General features: G+C 44.1%; 1 protein-coding gene across 1 annotated transcript in view; it reads left to right on the top strand.

Moving 5' to 3' along the window:
• The first annotated feature begins 13,416 nt into the window (after nt 1–13,416).
• The window catches only part of LOC138299520 (complexin-1), a 516,319-nt gene continuing 504,403 nt past the window's right edge, over nt 13,417–25,332 (top strand). Inside the window, exons 1-2 of the mRNA XM_069237809.1 lie at nt 13,417–13,807; nt 15,609–15,731. Of these exons, the coding sequence (XP_069093910.1) occupies nt 15,701–15,731 (31 nt within the window). The 5' untranslated portion in view covers nt 13,417–13,807; nt 15,609–15,700. The remainder of the gene's footprint in view (nt 13,808–15,608; nt 15,732–25,332) is intronic.

The following is a 25,332-nucleotide window of genomic DNA, read 5'->3' on the forward strand; positions in this document are numbered from 1 at the left end:
GAGGATTGGCTACCAAGAAAGATAAGAGCCTATCAGAGGGGGTCTCTGACGTCACCTGCTGGCACTGGCCACTCAGAGCAGTCCAGTGTGCCCCCAACACCTCTGTTTCCAAGATGGCAGAGGTCTGGGACACACTGGAGGAGCTCTGGGCACCTCCCCTGAGAGATATTGGTCAGGGGAGGTGGTCACTCCCCTTTCCTTTGTCCAGTTTTGCACCAGACCAGGGCTGGGGGATCCATGAACTGGTGTAGACTGGCTTATGCAGAGATGGGCACCATCTGTTCCCATCAAAGCATTTCCAGAGGCTGGGGGAGGCTAATCCTCCCCAGCCCTTCACACCTATTTCCAAAGGGAGAGGGTGTAACACCCTCTCTCAGAGGAAATCCTTTGTTCTGCCTTCCTGGGCCGGGGCTGCCCAGACCCCAGGAGGGCAGAATCCTGTCTGAGGGGTTGGCAGCAGCAGCAGCTGCAGTGGAAACCCCGGAAAGGCAGTTTGGCAGTACCCGGGTTCTGTGCTAGAGACCCGGGGGATCATGGAATTGTCCCCCCAATACCAGAATGGTATTGGGGTGACAATTCCATGATCTTAGACATGTTACATGGCCATGTTCAGAGTTACCATTGTGACGCTATACATAGGTAGTGACCTATGTATAGTGCACACGTGTAATGGTGTCCCCGCACTCACAAAGTTCGGGGAATTTGCCCTGAACGATGTGGGGGCACCTTGGCTAGTGCCAGGGTACCCACAGACTAAGTAACTTGGCACCCAACCTTCAACAAGTGAGGGTTAGACATATAGGTGACTTATACGTTACTTATGTGCAGTGAAAAAATGGCTGTGAAATAACATGGATGTTATTTCACTCATGCTGCAGTGGCAGGCCTGTGTAAGAATTGCCTGAGCTCCCTATGGGTGGCAAAAGAAATGCTGCAGCCCATAGGGATATCCTGGAACCCCAATACCCTGGGTATATAAGTACCATATACAAGGGAATTATATGGGTGTACCAGTGTGCCAATGAGAATTGGTAAATTTAGTCACAAGCCTGCAGTGACAAATTTAGAAAGCAGAGAGAGCATAAACACTGAGGTTCTGGTTAGCAGAGCCTCAGTGATACAGTTTGGCACCACACAGGGAACACATATAGGCCACAAACTTATGAGCACTGGGGTCCTGGCTAGCAGGATACCAGTGACACATAACAAACACACTGACAACATAGGGTTTTCACTATGAGTACTATGCCCTGGCTAGCAGAATCCCAGTGAGACAGTGAAAACACCCTGACATATACTCACAAACAGGCCAAAAGTGGGGGTAACGAGGCTAGAAAGAGGCTACCTTCCTACATAATGTCAACATATTAGTGCTATGGAGATTGGAGCCACATAATATATTTGACTGGGAAAGCCCTTATTTCTGCTAGAGTGAATGTGGAAGAAACTCTGATACACATCTGATTAAGGTTAAGAAGCTATCTGGGAATTCTGAAAACTGAATACATCAGAATAAAATTCTCTATGAGGAAGTAATGCCTAAAAGTTATTAAGCTGGCATGGGTGGCAATTGTATTACGATAAAGATGGATAGTTACCAGGAACACATTGTCACTATGGTAGGATATAAAAGGGTAACTTGTGGAATGCTCATAAATTGTCGTAGAGAAACCAGAAATAGTACTTTGAAGATACTGAGAACTAGATATGAACTGGATTGTGAAGCACTAACAAATACTCATAATGTATATATTTACTTTATTTTTCCTCTTTGCTAGCCCTGACGGCCTTAGGGTTGTCACCCCTAACTTTTTGCCTGCCTCCCTCCACTTTTTGGACACTGTTTTTGCTGAACTCTGCACACTTTACCACTGCTAACCAGTGCTAAAGTGCATATGCTCTCTCTCCCTTAAAACATGGTGACATTGGTTCATACCCAATTGGCTTATTTAATCTACTTGTAAGTCCCCACTAAAGTGCACTATATGTGCCCAGTGCCTATAGATTAAATGCTACTAGTGGGCTTGCAGCACTTATTGTGTCACCCACATAAGTAGCCCCTTAACTATGCCTCAGGCCTGCCATTGCAAGGCCTGTGTGTACAGTTTCACTGCCACTTCGACTTAGCACTTACAAGTACTTGCCAAGCCTTAAACTCCCCTTTTGCTACATATAAGTCACCCTTAGGGTAGGCCATAGGTAACCCATAGGGCAGGGTGCTATGTTGGGAAAAGGCAGGACATATACCTGTGTCGTTTATATGTCCTGGCACTGTAGAACTCCTAAATTCACTTTACACTGCTGTGAGGCCTGCTCCTTTCAAAGGCTAACATTAGGGCAATCCTCATATACTGTTTGACTAGTAGATTCTGATCTGAAAGAATAACAAGGTCATATTTAGTATGGCCAGAATAGTAATACAAAATCCTGCTGACTGGTGAAGTTGGATTTAATATTACTATTTTAGAAATGCCACTTTTAGAAAGTGAGCATTTCTCTGCACTTAAATCCTTCTGTGCCTTACAATCCATGTCTGGATGGGTTACTTGACAGTTCCCTTATGCATTTCACTCAGACAACCCCAAACACAGGATGCTCAGTCACACCTGCACACATCTGCATACTGAATGGGTCTTCCTGGGCTGGGAAGTTGGAGGCTCTGACACTTACACGTTAAAGGACAGTGGGTTGCCCTAACACAATGGACTGCCAAACCCCCTACTAGGACCCTGGCAGACAGGATGGAACTGAAAGGGGATCTTGTGCACTTCTAAGTCACTCTTTGAAGTCTCCCCCTCTTCAAAGGCGCATTTGGGTATTTAAACAGGGCCTCTGACCCTACCAACTCAGACACTTCTGGACAAGATACCTCTGGTGAAAAAACTCTGAACCAGACCCTGCAACCTGCCAAGAGGAAATGCCTCGCTGCCCAAAGAACTCACCTGACTGCTTTTCAGAAAAGGACTGCTGCCTGCTGTTGCCCTGCTGCCTTGCTGCCCTGCTGAGAAGTGCTCTCCAAGGGCTTGGATAAGAGCTTGCCTCCTGTTCCTGGAAGTCTCAGGACCAAAAAGATTTGCTCCTGCAAAGAACTCCTTGCGCAGCAAACATACGACACACAGCCTTCCAGAAACGACACACAGCCTGCATCGCGGTGAGAAAATCCCCGCACGCTGAACCGGAACAACACAGCCCGGCCCCCTAAGACTAGATCGAAGCAGCGGCAGCATTGTGACTGGAACTTCAACACACGGCCCACTGGATCGACGCATAGTTGAGCCGGAACGACACAGCCCAACTTCCTGCAAGAAGAATCAACGCAGTGCCTGCCGTGCAACAGAAATTTCCCTGCATCGCCCACCACATTGACACAGCTCCTGTCACTTCCCCCTGCACACCCAGGATTTCTCCACATCGTCGCTGGGGCACCCGAATACCTCGCAACCCGAAGAGGATCTGTTAGACTTGGCATGCCTGGCGTGGTCTCCCCTAACATTTTGCCTCTGTTTCCCAGGTTGTTGATGTGTGTTGGACTCTGCTTTTGCTGTTTTTGTTACTCTGGGCACCTTACCACTGCTAAAGTGCAAGTGCTCCTTTTTAAAATGCGTATGTAATTTGATCTCCATGATTGGCATATTGATTTACTGGTAAGTCCCTAGTACAGTGTCCTAGAGGTGCCCAGGGCCTATAAATCAAATGCTACTAGTGGGCCTGCAGCACTGGTTGTGCCACCCAAATTAGTAGCTCTGTAATCATGCCTCAGACCTGCCACTTTAATGTCTGTGTGAGCAGTTTTAAACTGCCAATTCGACTTGGCAAGTGTACCCACTTACCAGGCCTAAACCTTCCCATTTCTTACATGTAAGACACCCCTAAGGTAGGCCCTAGGTAGCCCCATGGGCAGGGTGCAGTATATGTTTAAGGTCGAACATATACTAATGTGCTTTATATGTCCTAACAGTGAAATACTGCCAAATTCGTTTTTCACTGTTGCAAGGCCTATCCCTTTCATAGGTTAACATGGGGGCTGCCTTTAAATATGATTAAAGCGTAGATTCCCTTTAGGAGTGGAGAGACATTTGGAGTTTGGGGTCTCTGAGCTCACAATTTAAAAATACATCTTTTAGTAAAGTTGGTCTTAAAATTGTGTGTTTGAAAATGCCAGTTTTATAAAGTGAGCATTTTCTTGCCTAAACCATTCTGTGACTCTGCCTATTTGTGGATTCCCTGCCTGGATCAGTTTGACAGTTGGGCTGTTTGCACCTCTCTCTAGACAGCGACACAAAGTGAGATGGGGTATAGCCTGCATATCCTGATGAGCCATCTGTGCTAGGAGGGAAGGGAGGACTGTGCCTGTCCTCACACAATGTAGTCTCCAACCCCCTGGTGTGTGTCTGCGACCTGGCCTGGGCAAGGCAGGAATTCACAAACAAGAGAGACTTTCCTTTGAAATAAGCCTACTTCAAAGGCCAAAATGAGTATAAGAAGAGCACCTAAAACCACAGACTTTAGATCACTTCTGGACATCAGGAGTAACCTCTGCCTGGAGAAGAGCTGAGAAAAAGTGCTGCCCTGCCTGTGACTGTGCTTTGTGGAGCTATCCTGCAGTTGCTGCTTCTCCCTGTGCAAGGGGAGAAAGACTGGACTTTGTTGTGCATTCCTGCTTGTGAAGAAATCTCCAAGGGATTGTCCTGAGCTTGCCTCCTGTTGTTGATGTCTCAGGGCCATCAAAGACTTCTCCTGCCAGCACCTGGACTCTCTGCTGAGACTCCTGCACTGCCAAGTGGTGCCCAATCCAGTTCTTGGGGCTTTGACAGGTGAAGCTGGCAGACCAAGATTTAAAATCCACGCACAGACCGCCATGTGGGGAAAATATTGAAGCACCTTCCGAGACACAGCTGAAAAATGTTGCGCCGCAGGCTTTGCGGCAAAAAACGATGCTCCACTAGGCTCGCGGCTCGAAGATCGACACGCAGCTGGAGAAATGACACGCAACACCTGCTGTTGGAGGCTGATAACGGCGCAAACCACATAGCATGGTTTTGCTGATACCATGTGGCAGGATTTTCGACGGGCGCGGAAAAAACGATGCAAAGCCTGCCCAGACTCGAGTGCTTGCCCGGATCAATGCATCACTCTCCTGTGGAGAGGGAAAACGACGGACGCCGACCCAACCTGAGGAGGAAAACGATGCATGGTTGAGCTTGCGGGTGAGAAATTGACGCATCGCTACCCTTTTCAACGCACACTCGCCCGTGCATGTTATTTTGACGCTACCCAGGTACTTTTCAATGCTAACGGTGATTTTATGTTTTTTCAAGGATTTAAGACTCTTTTGCTTTTAAAATTAATAACTTGACTTGTGCATGTTGGATTTTTGTCATTTTGGTCTTGTTTTGTTTACATAAATATTTCCTATTTTTCTAAACCTGTGTTGTGTCATTATGTAGTGTTTTCACTGAGTTACTGTGTATGTTGGTACAAATAGTTTACACCTATACTCTGAAGTTAAGCCTGCCTGCTTGTGCCAAGCTACCAAGGGGGTGAGTGGGGGTTAGCTGAGGGTGATTCTCTTTTACCTTGACTAGAGTGAGGGTTCTTGCTTGGACGGGGGTAAGAAGCCTGTCAACCAAAGACCCCATTTCTAACAGGATCCAAGTCAACGCATCGTAAATCGATGCAAAGCCTTCCCTGCGTGGAAAATTATCAACGCATCGTCTACGTGCACCCAGAGAAACTGACGCACAACTCCCTGTTTTCCCTGCATCTCCTTGTCTGCGGTCCCTTGCGGAGAATTTGAATGCAAACCAGGTACTTTGTGCTTGCAAGAGACACTTGTTGCTTTTTGAAGACTAAAGATTCTTTAGATCATTCTCTGAAGTGATATTTCAATGTGTACTTATCAAATCTTGATAATTTTGACCTGCATTTAACCAGATAAATATTATATATTTTTCTAAACACTGTGTGATGCATTTTTGTGGTGTTATACTGTGTTGTTGCATGATTTATTGCAAAAATACTTTACACATTGCCTTCTAAGTTAAGCCTCACTGCTCAGTGCCAAGCTACCAGAGGGTGGGCACAGGATAATTTGGACTGTGTGTGACTTACCCTGACTAGAGTGAGGGCCCTTGCTTGGACAGGGGGTAACCTGACTGTCAACCACAGACCCCATTTCTAACATTGGTGATCAGCGGTGAGGATAGTACTTGTAATTGTGTAGTGACATACAGTAGCTATGTGTGCACTACCTACCCACAGTTGTAGGTCAACTTGATTTTTTTTGTCTTTTTCTGCAATTTCGTTTTCTGCCTGACATTTTAACTAAATACTCATTCAACATGTCTCTAACCAAGCTGAAGACATACACTGTTAACCAGCTTAAGGGGTTCTGCAAGAGGATGGGAGTACCTACCCAGGATGCCTCCAAAAAGGAGGAATACTGAAAGGCACTGAGAGCCTGGGCAGAAGCCCATTCAGATGAGAATGTTGAAGAGGAGGGTCCAGAGGAGGGCCCCTCAAAAGATTTTTTGCCAGTAGTGGGGGATGTTACCCCTGGGATTGTGCCCCCTAGTAAACCAGGGAACAGTGTCTCTAGCCATGGGCTGGCCGCAGAGGAAAGGAGTGAGAAGAGAGAGAATTTCACCTGCAAATGGCAAAGTTAAACATGGAAGCAGAGGAAAAGAAAGCAGAGAGAGAAGCCAAACAAGCTGAGGCTGAAAGGGCTTTTGCTGAGAAGAAGATTCTTCTGGCTCATGAACTGAGTCTCAAAGAGCTGGATATCAAGGCGAGGAAGTCTGAGTCCAGCAGTGATGCTGACAGCATACATGCAGGACCTGCTGGGGAAAGGAAGGTTTGTTTACCCAAAAATGTAGTACCAAGTTATGTGGTGGGAGATGGCATTGATAAGTGGTTAACTGCTTATGAAGTTGCACTAAGGGCTCATGGGGTCTCTGAAGAGCAATGGGGAGTGGCCTTGTGGTGGTATGTACCAATAGTGGGAAGGGACACACTCCTTGCATTGGATCCTAAGGATCAAAACAGATATGCACCATTGAAAACTGCTCTGCTTGCAATGTTTGCGCTGACCCGTGAGAAGTACCGTCAGAGGTTCAGGGACAGCAGCAAACTCACCACATAAAAGAGGTAGACTTTTTTTATATCTCCAGTAAGGAACTGGATGGATGGGTGCAGGGCAGTAAAGTAGAGGACTATTTGGGGTTATATAATTTGATCCTTAAAGAGCATATACTCAATTTTGCTTTACAGAGTTGCACCAGCACCTAGATGACAGTAAGGTGACTGACCCTAGGAAGCTTGCTGAGGGGGCGGATCTCTGGGTTAGCACCAGAGTGTCCCAGAAGGTACCTGGTGGTCAGGGTTCCCAACAGAAGAATTAGGAGGGAGAAAAACTTAAAAATAAGGAGTTTTCAAAAGGCCCCCAAAACAATTCCCAGGGCAGTGGGGGTAACCAGTCCCAGCCTGAGTCTGAGAAGAGACTGGGATTCTTTGACAAGACGTTTTTCCCCAAATGCTTAGAGAGATTCAAGTTTGGACACTCTGAGGGCGACTCCCAGTGTCCCAAGAGGGCACAGCCCACCACTGGAGGGCAAACACCTGGGTTGGGTAGTGTAGCACTCGGGGGAGATAGTCCCAGTTAGCATGGGGGAACAGATAGAGGTATCCCTAGTGTCTCTGCGAGATAAGAAAAGGGTGCCAAAGGCCCACATGCCTGCCAAAACTTCCAACTATAGGCAGTGGGTCACCATTGATGGGCAAAGGATGGAGGCTCTGTGTGACACAGGAGCCAGTATGACTACTGTCAGTGGTCAGTTGGTGTCAGCAGATCAAGCCATCCCTAATACATTCCACCAGGTCATAGTCACTCACAATCCTGAGATCCACCTGCCGGTTACTCTGGTTTCCTTTGAGTGGGGGGGATCTGGTACTCTAAAAGTAGCTGTGAGTCCTGCCATGCCTGTAGATTGTCTGTTAGGCAGTGATCTTTAGCACACTGTCTGGAAGAAGGTAGAGCGCAGATCCCACCTGGAGATGTTAGGTTTGCCTGGATGGGTCTGCATGACAACACGGTCCATAGCTGCCCGAGAAGGGAGTCAAGGGCGTCAGGAGCCTGGAACAATGGCTCAGATAGCTGCACAGAGGAAGGGCACGGGCGGTGAAAACCAGCCCCAGATATTCCTGTGGTGGTTGATGGGGTCCCAGAAGAGGAGGCCCCTGAGCCAACTGGGGAGGATATTGCCAACCTGGGTAACCTGCCTGAGCTGGCTGGCTGGCAAGTGGAGGGCGGGCCAACCAGGGAGAAATTCTGCAAAGCGCAGAAGGAGTGCCCCACTCTTGAGGGTCTCAGGCAACAGGCCTCAGCCCAAGCAGCAGGTAAAGCCTCTGGTGATCACCACATATATTGGGAGAATGATCTTCTCTACAGTGAGCCTAAGGTACTGGCTGCTGGGCCAGCACTTGTGCTGGTGGTCCCCCAGTGTTTTAGGGCTTTCCTACTGGGCCTGGCTGACGACATCCCCTGGCAGGACATTTGGGGCAAGACAAGACCTTTGCCAGGCTTGTCACCCACTTTTATTGGCCTTGAATGTGGGTAGCCTCAGATGCCCAATCTGCCAGGCTAGTGGGAAGACAGGGAAAAGGCTTAAGGCCCTGCTGATCCCACTGCCTGTCGTTGGCAACCCCTTTGAAAGGAAGCATCAAAGCCATTGGTCCCTTGGACCCCAAAACAGCCCTAGGCAACAGGTTTATCCTGGTTTTTGTGGACTATGCCACCAGCTATCCAGAGGCAATCCCTCTAAGGACAGTGACTGCACCCGTGGTGCCCAGAGCTCTGATGGGGATATTTACCTGTGTGGGGTTCCCAAAAGAGATTGTGTCTGATAGAGGCATAAACTTCATGTCAGCATACATGAAGTCCATGTGGGATGAGCGTGGGGTAACCTACCAGTTTGCCAACCCTTACCATCCTCAAACCAATGGGATTGTTGAGAGATTCAACAAGACCCTGAAAGGCATGATCACTGGCCTACCTGGGGCCATGAGGTGCAAGTGGGATGTCCTCTTAACCTGCCTTCTCTTTGCTTATAGGGAGGTGCCCCAGAAAGGGGTGGGGTTCAGCCCCTTTGAACTTCTCTATGGTTACCCTGTCAGGGGACCACTAAGCTTAGTGAAGGAGGGATAGGAGAAAGCTCCCAAGAAACCTCCCCAGGATGTGGTCAGTTACATGCTGGCCCTCCTCGACCAGACAAATCTTGATCATTTTGACCTGCATTTAACCAGATAAAGATATATTTTTCTAAACACTGTGTGGTGTATTTTTGTGAAGTTATACTGTATTTTTCTATGATTTATTGCACAAATACTTTACACATTGCCTTCTAAGTTAAGCTTGACTCCTCGATGCCAAGCTACTAGAGGGTGGGCAGAGGATAATTTGGAATGTGTTTTACTTACCCTGACTAGAGTGAGGGTGCTTGCTTGGACATGAGGTAACCTGACTGCCAAGCAAAGACCCCATTTCTAACACTCCTAATTAATTTTCAGGACTATTTTATGTTGAAATGGTTTTAAAAGGGTTTGTGTTGTGAACTGTGGTATAATGACACTGATATGAGTCTATATACCTACAGGAGTACAAGTGCCATCTTTAAACTATCTCATATAGAAGGCAGCAGTATTGTCACTATTTTGTGAGCGTGCAAGTGAGTGTGCGGGAAGAGACAGATATATATATATATATATATATATATATATATATATATATATATATATATATATATAGAGAGAGAGAGAGAGAGAGAGAGAGATAGAGAGAGAGATAGATAGAGAGAGGTATCTCATGTATCTCTCACGGTGTTTATGTAGCTGATGTGATTTTTTTTATGCAATGCTTACCTGACCCTGGGTGTTTGTAACTCTGGGGTTGGGGAAGCCAGAGCTGTTGTTTATTAGAAATGGGACCCTTAGTTCTCATATCCCCAGGCATTTCATTCAGAGACTGAATTTGCTTTTAGGAGGTACAGCCTGTAAGTGGAAAATATCCGATCTGCATCATTACCATGGGTCTAGTAAATTTTATGGAGCTGATTACTCCTGCTACTAGACCAATTGAAATTAGGAGCCCAATGATGAGGGTCCAGGGCCTTAAAAGTAAAGTTAGGTTTCATTGAGGAATTTTAGCCCTACCCTTGGTGGCTTTGGCTGAAGCAACAGGCTAAGTGATTGAGGGGATCAAGTGATATTATTTTTTAAATAAATGGAAAAATTGCATTGATAGGAAGCCAAAGTGATTTCAAAAGTCCATAGTTCGTGGGTAACCGGGTTCCAGTTACTTGGCTGCCAAAAGTTGTAAGCAGGAAAATGTTAAAAGCTGTAACCTCCAATGTTGCTTCATTGCTGGGAGTCACTTTGTGACCTTTTCCTGCTTACAAGCTTCACGTTGGTACCTATGATTTCTGTGAGCTTGATCTTCTCCAGAGAGATAAGGCTAGGGACCATAGCAAGACATGCCTCCAAGAAGTTGCATGCTTTCAGTCGATAATCTCGCTGAATCTTTTTTTCTTGCAATAAAAGGCTCTGAGGGGAACAAAACATGAAATCTTGCCTGCTTAGAGAACTCGTTTGTCGTGCAGCCGCTGCATCTTGTAATAATCTTCTGGGGGGATAAAAAAAAAGTCAAAGTGCCAGCCTTGTAAAAGGCTAAGAATCTTCTTACTGCTCACTCTTACAGTTGCAAATCTTTCCGGAAAACTCATAGGGTATCAGGTCCCAAATATCAGTGCGAGACATGCCTCTCAACTAATATTGTCAGGAATTGCTCCCGGCAAAGTGTAGTCCTGCTGTTCATGAGGGTCTTCTTACAAGATGCCCTTAGTCCTCTTATTTCTTTGACTTAGAAGATGCACCATCTTAGCCCTGAGTTTATAGCTCTGAACATTCAAGAGGAAGCATGTTTTTGCACAGTACTATTCTCTGGTGAAAGACGTACGCCTTTTGTAGTTTCTTATCATCATCTTCTGGTTCTAGCAGCATTCTGGTTTCCAGGAAATGGACACCCTTCTTTACAGCAGTAATGGAACACTGAATGGTGGTGGAACACTGATTGGCAAACCTATCACTAGCAAATTCTCACCATCTTCTCTCAATTGAAGTACCTTCCTCCATTTTAATCAAATATCACCCTCTGCATCTCAAAACCTGGTCATATGTATAGGTATGCAGGGTGATGTAAGTGTGTTTCTCTGAGAAGGCCTTCTGCAAATTCCCTATGCCACTAAGCTCTGCCTAAAAAAGTGAGGGAGAGTTAAAGACAGCCATGCCCACCTTTTTGCGGGACACCTACCAGCACTTAACTTCTCTCCTCATAACTACTTGTTACTAGGCCTGAGTGGAACTCACAGAGTTTCACTCCGCGCGAATTCCATGGAGTTACATGAAACCTCCATGAGATTCCACAGTGGATGAAATTTGGGAATGTAGTTCTGATTGTGTTGATTTTTAGAGCTGGGAGCTTGTTCTGCACTGTAAAATCAGGACGGTGTGCACCACGCGGCACTCCAGAAGGTGCTGCTTCTGCCTGCCACTGGAGTAGATTTTCTACTTGAGCAGCAGCTTTCTCAGGGCAAATGGAAGTGACCTGCTGTGCCCGTCTGCATTGAGAGATATCACCAGGAGGCTTTCTAGCAACCAAAATTCTCGTTAAGGATGTAAATTCTTGCTTGCGCTCGCTACCTTAATGTTAGCGAGCCATGCACGAAAAAAAACTCTGCTACACAGCAGTTGGCAGAGTTTTGCCAGAACTCAGTGCTCCAAACGGAATACGGAGTCGGCAAAACTCTGCAAACCTCACCAGAGGAGTGGAATTTTTCACCCACTTCTAGATGTATCTCCTGTAATCATATTTGTCGTGTACATGGGCCCATAGACAGGACTCCTGCTCATATTACACACTATCTTCAAGGCAGTTTACTTACAGAACTTCACATATCTCTTAGGTGTGCTCTGATCTGAGGCGAAATACAACATGTGTTATTTGCCGTCCCAACAAACAATTCTTGTGCTGATTGAACTGGTTTTCATACTAACCCAGTGAAGGCAAAATTTTGCAACCTTTCTAGACATCATTACTGTGAAATTTGAACTCAAAATCCAAGTTCAACAGTAAATTGGATTTTTACTAGTTAATAAAATCCATAAAGGATGAAATGTCTACCTTGTCTCTATCCCTGGATACAAAAATATACCTCTAAAACATAGTGCAGGTTTTGCCTATGGTAGGTTTCCGTAAGCCAGTGCAGCCTCGATACTTTCTTGTCCTTGTTAACTGTAGAAATATGTAAGTTAGCATAAGTTTCACATTTCAATAATGAATATAGTGCATCTGAGTCTTGAAGGCTATGTAGCACATTTTGCAGTTACTTATTTAATGCAAGAGGTTTTATTAACCATGTCCTAACTGCTTAGATTTGAATGATAAGAAAGAAATAGCCCTTCTGATATTTTTTTGTAATTCCCACTAACTAGTGTCATAACGCCAAAATGTTTCCCACATTTACTTTTATGCCGCTTGAGCAGGTTTTACACAGTTTTACTATGGCCTTAGCTAAAAGTCAGCTATGTCGGTTGGTGTTTGCCAATTGAGAGCATTGTTTAGGGCTAAACTACATGCAGTGAGACGATGCTAACAACCTCTGGTAACCCAGAGGCACACAGATGTCACTCGTCATCATAAAATGGCTAAATCGTGAATTAAAATGGGCTTTCCTAGAAACAGAAATGAAAGGCAAATAAGTTTAAAGAGCGATAACGGTAAGTTAATAAGCTTAATCGTCGGGAAAAAAATATGAATAGATGCTTATTTCACAGGGATTGATATGAAAACGGGCTTAATTGTGCACGCAAGTTTATTTCTGCACATGTTTCCCTCTATTTAAATGTATATCATCTCGCACCATCTCCCGCTCGTTCTATGTCGCTTCATGGGCACAAACAAATGTGTAGGTATGACAAGCTAGATTTTGTAATTGCGCTAACACAATGCATAGAAATTAGACCTGGCCCCAAGTAATTCCCAAGCATAACGTGGGGTTGCAGAGGAACAGCACCTGCAGTACCAGAGCAAGCACTTCGCCTTCAGCAAAGGGAAAATGAGAAGCCAGAGGCAGCGGCGCCGATTGAAAGCCGTGGGCAGCTCATATAGGGCGCTAGGACTGACGGCACCCTCCTTTCCTTTCCCTTGCACCCCACCCCACGCGCACTCTGATCTTCCAAACCATTACCTACAAATGCAGCATGCGACGACGCCTGGGCGGGTGTGTAGAGCTCACTGCCAGAGAGGGAGGGGGAAGTGGGAGGGATTGGCCGATCCTACCGTAGAGCAGAGTGGGTTGGTCCCGGAAATGCTGCGATAGAGAGAAAAAAAGAGGGAGTTGTGACTAGAAGAGTGGGGAGGCTATTGATCGTCCTCTCTCCGCCCTTTCCTCTCCGTCTCCTCCCGGCTACCCCGGCTCAGAGAAGTCTCAGTCCCTCTCTCGGTGTGTCGAACCCCCTCGCTCAGACGCTGCTGCCGGTGTCAGGGCTCCTTTCCTCCCGCCTCCCTCGGCCGCTCCCATCCTCCGTGCCCTTGAGCTCCGTCCCCACACATGGAGCTAGCCCGAGCCTGAGACGCCGCGAGGAGAGGGGTTCCCGGGGCTAACGGAGCCGCTGCAGAGTCCCTGTCGTGGGAGAGGAGAGGGGAGAGTGGAGCCGGGTCTCCCTCAGTAGCAGCGCCCAGGAAGTGAAGGCACCGGTACGTGTATGTTTTGTGTCTTCCTATCTCTATGTGGAGGATGCGGTGGGAGCTGTCCGGTGGCTCCGGTGCTGAAATCCCTTCCCCGGCGCTCAACTACCGGGTTCCAGGAGGAAGCAGCGCACTGTAGCTGGCAGTTGTCTCCTGCTTCCAGGCGTGCAAGGGTTTAGATAGCGGGGGGACGTAGTTCTTGGAAATCTTTCTAAATATGCATTCTCTGTATCATCGCTGCTCTTGCATTTTCTAGCACAAAGAACTTTGTTTTCGACCAGCTATTTTCAAAGTGAGTATGCAAAATGGCAGCATAAAGATACATTATGTCGTGTTGCTTTTCAACGCATCTCTGATAGCATGATGCAGCCAGCCTTCATTGCTTAAAATAACTGCTTGTGCTCAGAGAAGAGTGCAGGTTCTCTTTTACTAGAAGTTGATTTTCCTTAAGTGAATACTGGTGCCGAGGTGCCAGCAGAGGGAGGCAGAACGCCTCACCTCCCTTTTACCCATCCTGGAGTTCACCACATCCCAAGAAGGCGGCCAGTGCGGGGCACTTCCACCATGCACGGGAGATCTAAGCAGACCCCTTTCTCACTTTACAATTACAATCACTAACTATATTAAATTAAAAACTATACAATGCGTTCATCGAATTGTGTTATTACTGTAGCAATATATTCAGAGGACCGCTGAATTTTTTACGTGAGCACTTCTCCATTGTCCGCGCTGTGAGTGCCACCGCTGCAACCTCTGTAATCAGTGTTACAACTATGCATTGTACAAGTTACTCCAGCGCGTCCTATACATTTTTCACTGCACCGCATTTCCGCGAGCACCGCAGCTGCTAAGGTTTTACACGAAACCCCCCTCCGAGAGTGTAGCCGTTTGTATTGTGCCTGCCACCGGCGGAGGGAGCGCGCGCGTGTCACTCTCTCACTTCAGGCAGCCGCAGGGACGGTGGGAGCACAATGCGATCTCCACGGGCGCCCCTGCGCCAGCTGCGGCTGCCGCATGTATCGCACTCACAGGACTGGAGCGCTTCACCTTGAGATGCCCCCTCTCCGGTCCCCCGCCCCCTGCTGCCTAAACTCTCCCTACCCCCTCCCAGAACATGCTGCAAACACCGTATGCGTGAATGAGGCAGCTCAAGGCTGAACTTTAGTGAAATGTCTACTGATTCACATACTCGGTGAATAAAAGAGGTCACCGAATTGAACCTGCAAGGTCACAGTGACACCTTCTGCAAAACGTGCGCGAGAGAGACACTGAACGAACCGTTTGGGCGGGGTTTCATCAAACTCCACTGCCATTTCACCATTGTGTTTTTCACATTTCTAACAGAACTCACAGGTCTGATTGTTTGGTTTGCCAAGGATGTCCTTGACTTTACATTCACACCTAGCGTGCAGTCTACCTACCCACGTGCATGGTATTTTGCACTTCAAGGCACACAGCGTGGCCAAACACATACCGAGGTGTCCAATGCACAATTTACCACTATGATCGCAAATGTAGAGCACGCATAGACATTGCTCGTTCGTACCCCCCACCCCCACCACCCCCCACTTTTTAATTAACCGGCTCAGTATAAACCACGTTAGTGTGCCTTTGGTATTACTCGGGACCGTGAGGCAAAGCGCACCTTTCTATGTCCCGAACAAAGAAATAGTTTTACAAAGCACACTCCTAAGAGCTTCTGAACGGAAGTGCCCCTTTGCAGAAAACAGATGCCAAGCCTGAAAAGAGTAATGAGTGAAAGCGTGCTGTGTGCGTTGGTCCTGATGTGTGCCGTTTCTTTGTTTGTCAGGGGCTGCACCCCAGAATCTGAGATCCAGTGCACCTGCATGTGACACCGGTGACGTCTTACTGAGTGAGAGACAAGAACCAGAAGCCATCACCATGGATTTTGTTATGAAGCAAGCGTTGGGGGGTAAGTGCACTGCATAATGTAGTATGTAACAGACTTGTACATGAAAACCCCTGTCGTGCCATGTGGTACATGAGCTGACCTCCTCGTGCATGCTGTGCATACGAACACTCAGGAGACTGCACCGCTGAGGTAATCTGCAGTGTGGGCTGCAGAGGCACGCCCAGGGCACCGTATGAACAAACGGGATGGGAGAGGACAGTGCAATGTGTTCACGTCCCCTTTAGAAAAACATGCTTAGTCCGGGCGTTGACTGTCAAACAGTGCTTTAAATGGGCCGGTACTCTCCGGTACTGAGTACCGGCACTTTTTTATTTTGAGAGGGAGAGTACCGGCATATCTCAAGATAAACGTAATACTTTTAATTGGAGAGTACCGGCACTTCTCGGAAACAAGCAGGTACTCTATCACAGAGTACCTGCACTTCTATTTTTCCATTTAAAGCACTGCTGTCAAACACATGCTCGCTCGTCACGAGCACATCTTCTCACCTCACCACCTTTAGGGATGAAGTAAGCGTGCGATCTACAAAATGTATTCATTCAAAGATTGAAAGATCTACCTGCAAGCAACGAACTCCCGCTCCTGTAGGGTGCCCCAGCCCGTAAGAAGAGGGAGCTATTCAGTCCAAGGTGTAAGAATATCTGTGAGTTATGGGAAACACATGGCCCCTCATCACATTTTTTAGCGCACAACTCAGTCAGGAGGGTATCATGGCACTCTAGCAGGAGCTGTATGGGTGAGCGAGGGTTAGGGCTAGGTGAGAGCCAGGTCTTCAGTTTGTTGTGGAATTGAAGACGTGAGGAGCTGGCTCTGATGTGTAGGAGGATCCCATCATTTTAAGTTATGCCACTAGGTTAACATTCATGCTGCAAACAATGTCAACCGCAATCACTCGACCTAGAGGATAAGCTAATTACCAGCATTTCACTAACAGCCTCCTCTAGGACAGCACACCATAGTAGGTCTCTTTCACATTTGTGATGACAATCGTGAACACTCATAAACACACACACTGGACGGCATAACCAGTTGAGTTCACCTCATCGCTAGTAGCGTGCCTAGAGTGCTGAGAGCCAGAAAGGGGCACTGCATAGCTCTGCAGGCGCTAGTTGTGCTCTCTGCTTTGTCTCGTGTGACACCCCCCCCCCCCACCCTTTTTTCTCAGCTCACCAGCATGAACCTGGGATTGATCAGATATGAAGAAAGATCACATCTGATAACAGAAAATGACTTGTTGCAAGAACAGTGTGGTGGCTTTCTGATGGCAGGTGACAAGAAAGTCATGTACTGACGTTGCCTGGCCAGTATGAATACACAACACAAGTGCTGTTTGCAGTTTTCAAACCTGAACACTGCCAACTGAAAATCGAGGCACTTCCTTAGCATTGCATGCATATACACAACCACAGCAACCACACCTCTGCACCAGTTTACTGTGTAAGACTTTTCAGGTGGAGTTATGTGACTAGGAAGCCAGTACCTTAAACCCTTTATTACGCAACTATTGCCACTTTTCTATTTATACCGTTTGTCATCATTGCTCTTTATATTTCGGTGAGGGGTGGGGAGGCACCGCCCCTAACCGCTTTACACCCCCATCCCCACATGTCTGAGCAGGTCACGTCTGGTCCAAACCACTGAAAACAAATTGTGCTATATTTTTCAAGATTTTTTATTTTTTTATTTTAATAATGGGATGATTTGCACACAGCTCCAATTAATAACAACCCATTTCGTTGAAGCTCTGAAAACTCTTAGACTTGGAACATCTTCAGGCCTAAGATACACTGGTGGCCACTTGTTCTCTTCGAGAGTGTGTTGTTCGAAGACCGATCACCAGCCCTCATAGTTAATGTCTGCAATTATTCAAATCCATAAGAACATCTCCTCCATATTAGGGAAAAAAAGCAGAAGGTGTTTAACATTGAACATCTGATGATATAATTAGGGCAACGTCAAATTAAAATGCCCATAAAAGCGATTTGATGCCCTTAGCTTCGATTCCGTTCCTTTATTATTTATTTTTCTTTAAATATTCCCCAGCAGTGCTTTGCCTTGCTCCGCACCGGTTGATGGATGTGCGGACCCAGATCTGCTGATTCCAGGAATATGCTGCAGAAAGGCGAAATAGGATTCATGCCATTAAACCGCCGAGGCATTGGGCCATTTGTCAGGCCCTCTTGTCCGGGACACCGCTATATCAATAACGAAATGATTAAAACCCACTGAAGTGTGGGTGAAATGATTATGCCATTGGAAAAATTGAAATGTGTCAATGATTTCATATGAGAAGGGCTCCAAGGACTGAAAGACGTAGTTGGGATGCAAATTCCTGACACTGTCGAGGACGGAGTAGGGCCTAATGTGAAATCTAATGTTTTCTGCAGAAGCGGCAAGTACCATTTTTTAAAGGAAACTTTCGTGTTCAGGAAAATATCTGGAAGAAGATGCATGAGGGCAATAAACGTTTACACATAGCTAGAAATAAATCGTAGAGCTGCGGTAGATCTATGCTTCCTCTCTGGTTCTAGCTGGACAGCTGCTGCATCACCAGGAGGGGCCACGCCTGCTGGATGTGATGCTGCTGTGCGGGATCCGGGCCATTCTGCCAGGCTAGCAGTTCCATGTAGGTTTCAGGCCTGGAGACTACTTTCAGAGTAGGTTGTTCATCAGGAAGCATGGGGCTGGTTTGTACATTTTTGACTTTCTGGACATTTCGTCCTTGCTTTAGTGCAGATGTTCTTTTTTGAACATGTATTTTATGGCATTGTGAAGTAAACACAAGACCCGATTTAATCCATTATGCAGTAGTATTCTGAAGTATTGTAGACGCAGTGAGGAGCTGAATGGAATGTCTGTTCAGGGCAATTTGCTACGTTTTGATTGGTTTGAAACGAGCTGCATTTAGCATTGTTTCTTTAGGGAAACGTCTCCGGTTTCTGTTTTTTATGGTTTTATTGTGATTGTGTTTTAGATCTGCAGAGAACAATCAAGCACTTGTTGTAGAACAGTAGTTGATCAGAAACAAGCGATGAATCGGGGTTTTCCTGACATCTACATAGGTTTTCTCTAAAGCTGTCGGCGGCATAGTTCGCCCCACAGTTGAGGCAGCCCCATGTACCCATGATCTCCTGCAGCGGTGGTTTAAACGGCCCGCGTTATCCGGAGGAACAGCAGATTACTGTTCCACAAGCAGCAAGCTGGCCTACCAGTGGTGGCTGGTGGATTTAAAGTGGTGGGGCAGAGATCTTAGGCCCAAGTAAGACTTGTGTACAAACACTGTATATGGATTCCATATGTGCATATGCATATAGATCTATTTATATTGAATCTATAAGAAACTGTAAAAAAAAATACAAGCACCCATGCAGAGAAACCCCTCTGTTAATTTATATATACCTGTCCCTGTGCTAGTTGATTATGTGGGCATCCAGGAACACCTGCGAACGTTGTGCACATAGTACAAACTCTGACCCTCTAGACCTGCCTCCATTGCACATGACAGATAGTGATGCGATGTGGTTTAGGGTAAGTAGAGGTGGGCTAGCCAAAAAAGTAACAGAGAGAGCTGAACCAAGAGTCTGGCTTGAGCCAAGCCCTGAAAATGTTTCCATGTAAAGCATAAAATCTTACTTAAGATACAATTAGACTCTTTAAAAGTCTAAAAACTGTATTTTTTTAACATGTCAAAGATCTGACAATATTATGTCAGGTTATATCAGAGCACAGAGAGGTATTTATTAAAAGACATAGGGCCTGATTTAAGAAGAGTGGTGCTGCATCCACTGCAGCACCACTTTTCTTGCACCCCTTAGGGCCCCCTAACGCCACCATGTGCGCCCTGTATTTAATATACGGGCACCACGGCGGTAGTTAGGGAACTAGAGTCAAAATGTTTGATGCTGGTTTGGTGCTTTGCAGGATTAACGTAAAAAATGTTGACACTAATCCTGCAAAGTACTTTGAGGCCCATTATAAATAATGGTGTCCCTCCTTTTAATGCCTGCTCTGTGCAGGTGTTAAAATGCTGCGAGAAATGGCGCTAATAAATCTTTTAGATTTCTTTGCGCCATTCTTTTGGGCCCCCTAATGGGGGAACGCTCCCCTTGCATACATTATGCCTGGTGCAGGCATAATGTGGCGCAAGGGGTTACAAAGTTGCACAATGCATGCAATGCACCACTTTGTAAATCTGTCACAGTGATTATGGCCTCATTGCGCCACATCAGCATAAAAAAAATGACGCTAATGTGACGCGAGAAGGTGCTAGGCCCTCTTAAATTTGGGCCATAGTTTTAAGCATGATCTTAGAACAGTTCCTGCCCCCACCCTGAAGCCTTCATGAGTGAACTATTGGTCACTCACTCACATTTTGAACTCTGAAAAATCTTGATTTTTGAAGTTTGGAAACAACTTGACATATACTAATATGATACAGGAAAATGAACATATTCATAGATGAAACCAATGCAATTTGAAGAGCAAGAAGGGCAGATATGCCAGAATGACTTAGGGTCTGATTTAGATTTTCACGGAAGGGTTACTCCGTCACAACATGATGGCTATCCCATCTGACAAAATATAAATCCTCTTATTTCCTATAGGATTTATATTTTGGTGGACGGAATACCCGACAGCATTGTGATGGAGTAACCCATCTATGAAAATCTAAAACAGGCCCTAAATCTTTGAATTACATAAAAATTATGTAGAGGATATTGGCTGAGCTGGCAGAAAGCTCCTCTTGTATTTGTTCGGTGATGATACAAGCAGCTGAAACTGTGTCTCTTTATGTTTAAACATTACGACCAACATGGAACTCTTGCTAGTACCTATACCTTTCCTGTATGCGTAGTTCCACCACACTCTCCACTCTCACCCACTTAGTTCTTTCTACATAATCCCCATTGAGTACAAGGGTTTTGAAAAGATGGAAACCTCTATACAGTACTCATGAATTCATATTGTTTTGATGAATACAATCTGACTTGTCAGTTTTATGTGCCAGTGGAGGCAACAGCAAAATCATCAAATGAAAGAGAGAACAATATATTAGGAGTTAACAGAAAAATAAGCTAAGGTTCTACAAAGACTAAGCAGTTTCCAATTTCTGCTTATTAAAAAGCCCTCACTGAGCCCACAGGGTTCAACAGAAAAAAGTGGTCATACAACATAGAGAAGGAAAATGGTGAAAGAAAGAAACACACAAAGCCAATGGGAAACTCTTGAAAGAACAGTATTTCAGCAGGCACTATCATCGGGATGAACCTTCCTGTTTTCACCAGATATACCACATGCGCAATTAATATTATTGCCAGAACTGTTGTTTTACACAGAAAGCATTTCATACTTTTTACAATATGTTTTCACTGCTCTCCTACACTCCCGAAAGCAGACATCACAAGGAAGTGGAAAATGAGAAGAACCTGCCAACAAGATCTTTGTTTCTTTGACTGATGACCCAGGCTCACTATTGATCTGTCAGTTGTCTCCATATGAATAAGAAGAGGGTAGTGAAATAGACCATTTCAAAGTTATTAACCCTTTTAACCAAAAGGACATGAATTGCACTAGTTCCTGAACTCATACCTTCAGATTATAGCCAAAAGCAATTCATCCACCATAAACTGTGATATGCATGTGTCCTGTCAGAAGGTTTGGTGGATGTCAGACCGAATCTCCTATTGTTCCAGCTAAATCATAATTTATGTTATACATCATTAGGGATGAAGCAGAAATCAATATTGCCCTGCCTCGTCTGCATAAGGTGAGGGACGACATCATTTCCTTAGGGTATCTTGTAACATTGTAAATGTTAATGGGCAGGCACAATAGGGTTAGTTTACTGTCACTAGCTACAGCACAGCCCATGCATTTGATGTTGTTGCATCCTGCATACATGTGCAACTACAAGCAAGAGCTTAAGAGCATCATCCAAAATATTTCTGAAGTGTTAGAATCACAATTTGTTTTAACTGGTCAGATTTAATATTTTGTATGAAGGCAACCAGTTATTTGATGTGATTGTGTAAAATTATCTATTTTTAACAAGTGCAAGTTTTTAACTGTCCTTTCAAATAGTTGTGATTTATGTTCCTGAAAACTGTTATATATTCAACAAATACAGTTATTTCTTCACAATCTTTTCTCAAGGACAAATGTTTCTTCTTCTCTTGGCGTGCAGTCATACTTCCATGTCCTTAACCTTCTCTCCTCTGTGCAGTAAAGCTCCTATTCTCCTCTCTGGTTACTTGGTCATCTAACCAGATACAGCTTCAGATGGTAGCTGAATCACTAGAGAGGACTACAGTGACTATTTTGGAACATTCCCAAAGTGTGTTGTGAATTTACAAAACTGGACTGATTTGATGGTCATAAAGATGCATTATCTGAAAGGGCACAATATAGAACATCCAACCTAAAAATCAATAGGGGAAGATTTTAAAATGTTGTTTTAAGATGAAGGTTTGTGTATTGTTATCAGGACACTGAAAAAGCAATCTATACTTTACCAGTGAGTTTCACATTTTATAATCTTTCCACTTTAGAAATGTTGAGACAAATTCCCTATTTTTCATAACTGCCCAAATAGTGTGAAGGGATGTTTTTAAGTACATTTGGCATATAAAATTGAGTCAAGCCATACTATAGCCTTAGAACCCGCCGTAGCGGGCTCTACCGGCTATTAAAGGCCCGCGAACATTGGAATGTTGGCGCTGTGGGCTTTTACCGGCCAGTAAAAGCCCGCAGCACTCCATTGTTTTCAATGGAGCTGCCAACGTTCGAATGTTCTAATATATCTTAAAGTCATCAAGTAAGATGCAAAGGAATATATAATATATTTTCAAGGTAATTTGTTATTGGTGAACATGCATTGATCATAGAGCTATTGTAATATTATTTTGACCATCATTTAGACTACTGGAATAAGTGATGAGCTATTGATGCACTGAAGTGTGTGATATATTGCCCTCTTAGTCTCTAAACTCTGAGACTTCACAGAGATTCAGGGCACAAAAGAAAGGTATGCTGCATCGCCACAGTGAGAGGACACAGAAAACCTATGACGTATTGCTGCACATACATTAATATAAGTCAATATAAGTGATGGCCTATTTTGTGGAAACACTGCATAGATCAGAAGATGTACATTTCCAGACAAGAGCCCTATGATTCCACAAATAAAACTGTTTAGTGGTGGGAGATTACATCATACATCAGTTGTAACATTCTATGTATGCTCATGAAGGCTCAAGGCCATTTGAGAAGGTACTAATGACATTTGAATTATACATCCTAAAAGTAAAGGTAAGAAATGTACATTATTGTGTTTGATTCTATCGACATTTACAAGAAAATAATAAATCTATTAATTCCATCTTTCCAACAATAGACTTACGTCTTCTAATAACTTTCATAGCTAGGTGCATTCCTTCATCACTTAGCTGACATATGTTTTATCCAAGTTCACAATATTTCATGAATCACATCTCTTGATTTAACAAGACAAAAAAAACTCAACAACGATTAACTCTCTAACTTATCTCGTATTATACAATCTCAGAGAAACAGCACCTGGTAGATGAAAATTCCATGTAATCGCATGGAGTAAGCATGAGGCATTCATCTGAAAATCTGAAAAGAGAATAAAAAGCTTCTATGCAAATCGAAAAGAGGGTAAATTTCTCTGTGCTTCTTTAAAGTAATTTCTCATCCACTTCTATGGTGACATTCCTCAGCCGAAATTGTACTAGTTAAATATTTAAACCCATCCTGCTGTCCCACGTCAATCTCAGGGTTTCATATCTTCTGTTTCCATTCATGAACGGATGATCACTGTTTACCTACTTTATGATTGTTATAATCACTGTATTATAAACTGAGCTTAAGTTCTCCCTAAGTTTCAATCACAGGATCATATCAATGCAGCAAGTCAACAGGTTGCCTGTCATTGCAATTTTGAATTGGCAGCCTTTTACTTTTGAGTCTTTCTAATGCTGTTTTAAAACATGTGATCTAGGTGGGAGTTTGTCTGTGTTAAAGAACATTTTAATCCATACTTTGTGTATATATATTCCAGTTTAAAACATAACTCATTAGTAGATTTGTTTTCCATATATTTTCATACTTCTATTATGATTCAAATGTAGCACAGTTCAATATCAAAATTGTGATGTGATATATGTGCTCCTGAAATTTCAGATTTTGAAATTGTAACTTGTGTCTCTTAAAAAATGAAAAATGGCTTTCGTAGCTATTGTCAAAGGCATGATTTCCTTATGACACTTTAAAAATAATATTTTCTGCAATTCAAAGAGGTCTATCAAATTATGTAACTCGAATTAATTGCATAAATCACGTCTCTGTATATCACAATATTATAATAATTTGCTACTGTATGTGTCTCTTTACTATCTTACATGTCATAAATCTTTTATCTTAAATGATTTATTATATTTTTCTTTTATCACCTTACATATTATCACAAGCTCACTTTGAGAGAGTTAATTTGACTGCTGTTATTTTCAACACATTTTGCCTTAAGCACACATAAAATTCTGGTAGTCATTAACCCCTTAAGGGGATGATGAGATGAGCTGGTTAATCCACCAACTTTACTTTTCGTCTACCACTTTCTTGCAATCTCCACCTCTCTTTGAATATTTTATATGTTCTATTATTTGAGGTTACATTTGTGCAAAAGTATGTTTTGTGCCGTTGAAATGGCTAGCTACTGGTGGTACTTTGGGGTTAGTCTGGATGTGAGAGTTATATTTGTTCCATCAAAGTTTTGCTGATCTAGTGATCTGATCTGCATATTAGATGCAGAATGATATTTGATTGTGTATATAGTATTATCAGTCACACAGGTTGCATAATAGTTGATAGATATTGCTTTGATGTGTATGGATTATATTTATCACCATAAATTACACAGTTGCAGTTACAACACATCAAGGTCAATTTTTATTTTTGTATGTATCATTTGTTGTGTATTTGTATATGTGTTAGTTCAGTCAGGATTAGAATATTTTTAATACACCTCTCTTATTTGTCAAAAAGTAATAAGATAATTGCTAATTAGTTATTTTATGCATTTGTTCATTTACACGTCCATGCCTACTCTTTCAAAATAGTTTTTGTTTATTTTTTTCCAGCTACTGTTGCATGGTAGCTATCTACATTATCCTTATCTTTGTTTCCCAGACTTTTGATCTCATTAAAATGTCTCTGTTACGTTTTTGAGCAGTCTTCCACTAACTAATGACTGTCTTTAAATGACCATTCTAGAGATATCAGAGGAATGCAATTAGTAAAAAATGTTGATTATGCCTTTCACAGCTGTGCAGCAGGATGCAAGTCTCTTGCATGGTCAACTATTCATTTATGGATGCCTAGCTCTTGAATTTCTGTAAACTTGATAACCTTCTCTTCTAGCTACCTAACTATTGTTTGTTTAGAACCCAGGAATCATATTAGAGGGTGCACAACTCAAAGCAGTGTCTGAGTACAACACTTACCTATGTTTAATGATATATTGTTTGGACTTACTGAGAAGCAGAAATGGTAAATTCAATAAAAATGCTAGGTAGTCACATTT

The sequence above is a fragment of the Pleurodeles waltl genome, chromosome 1_2 (genome assembly GCF_031143425.1).
Source record: "Pleurodeles waltl isolate 20211129_DDA chromosome 1_2, aPleWal1.hap1.20221129, whole genome shotgun sequence".
Classification (NCBI taxonomy): domain Eukaryota; kingdom Metazoa; phylum Chordata; class Amphibia; order Caudata; family Salamandridae; genus Pleurodeles; species Pleurodeles waltl.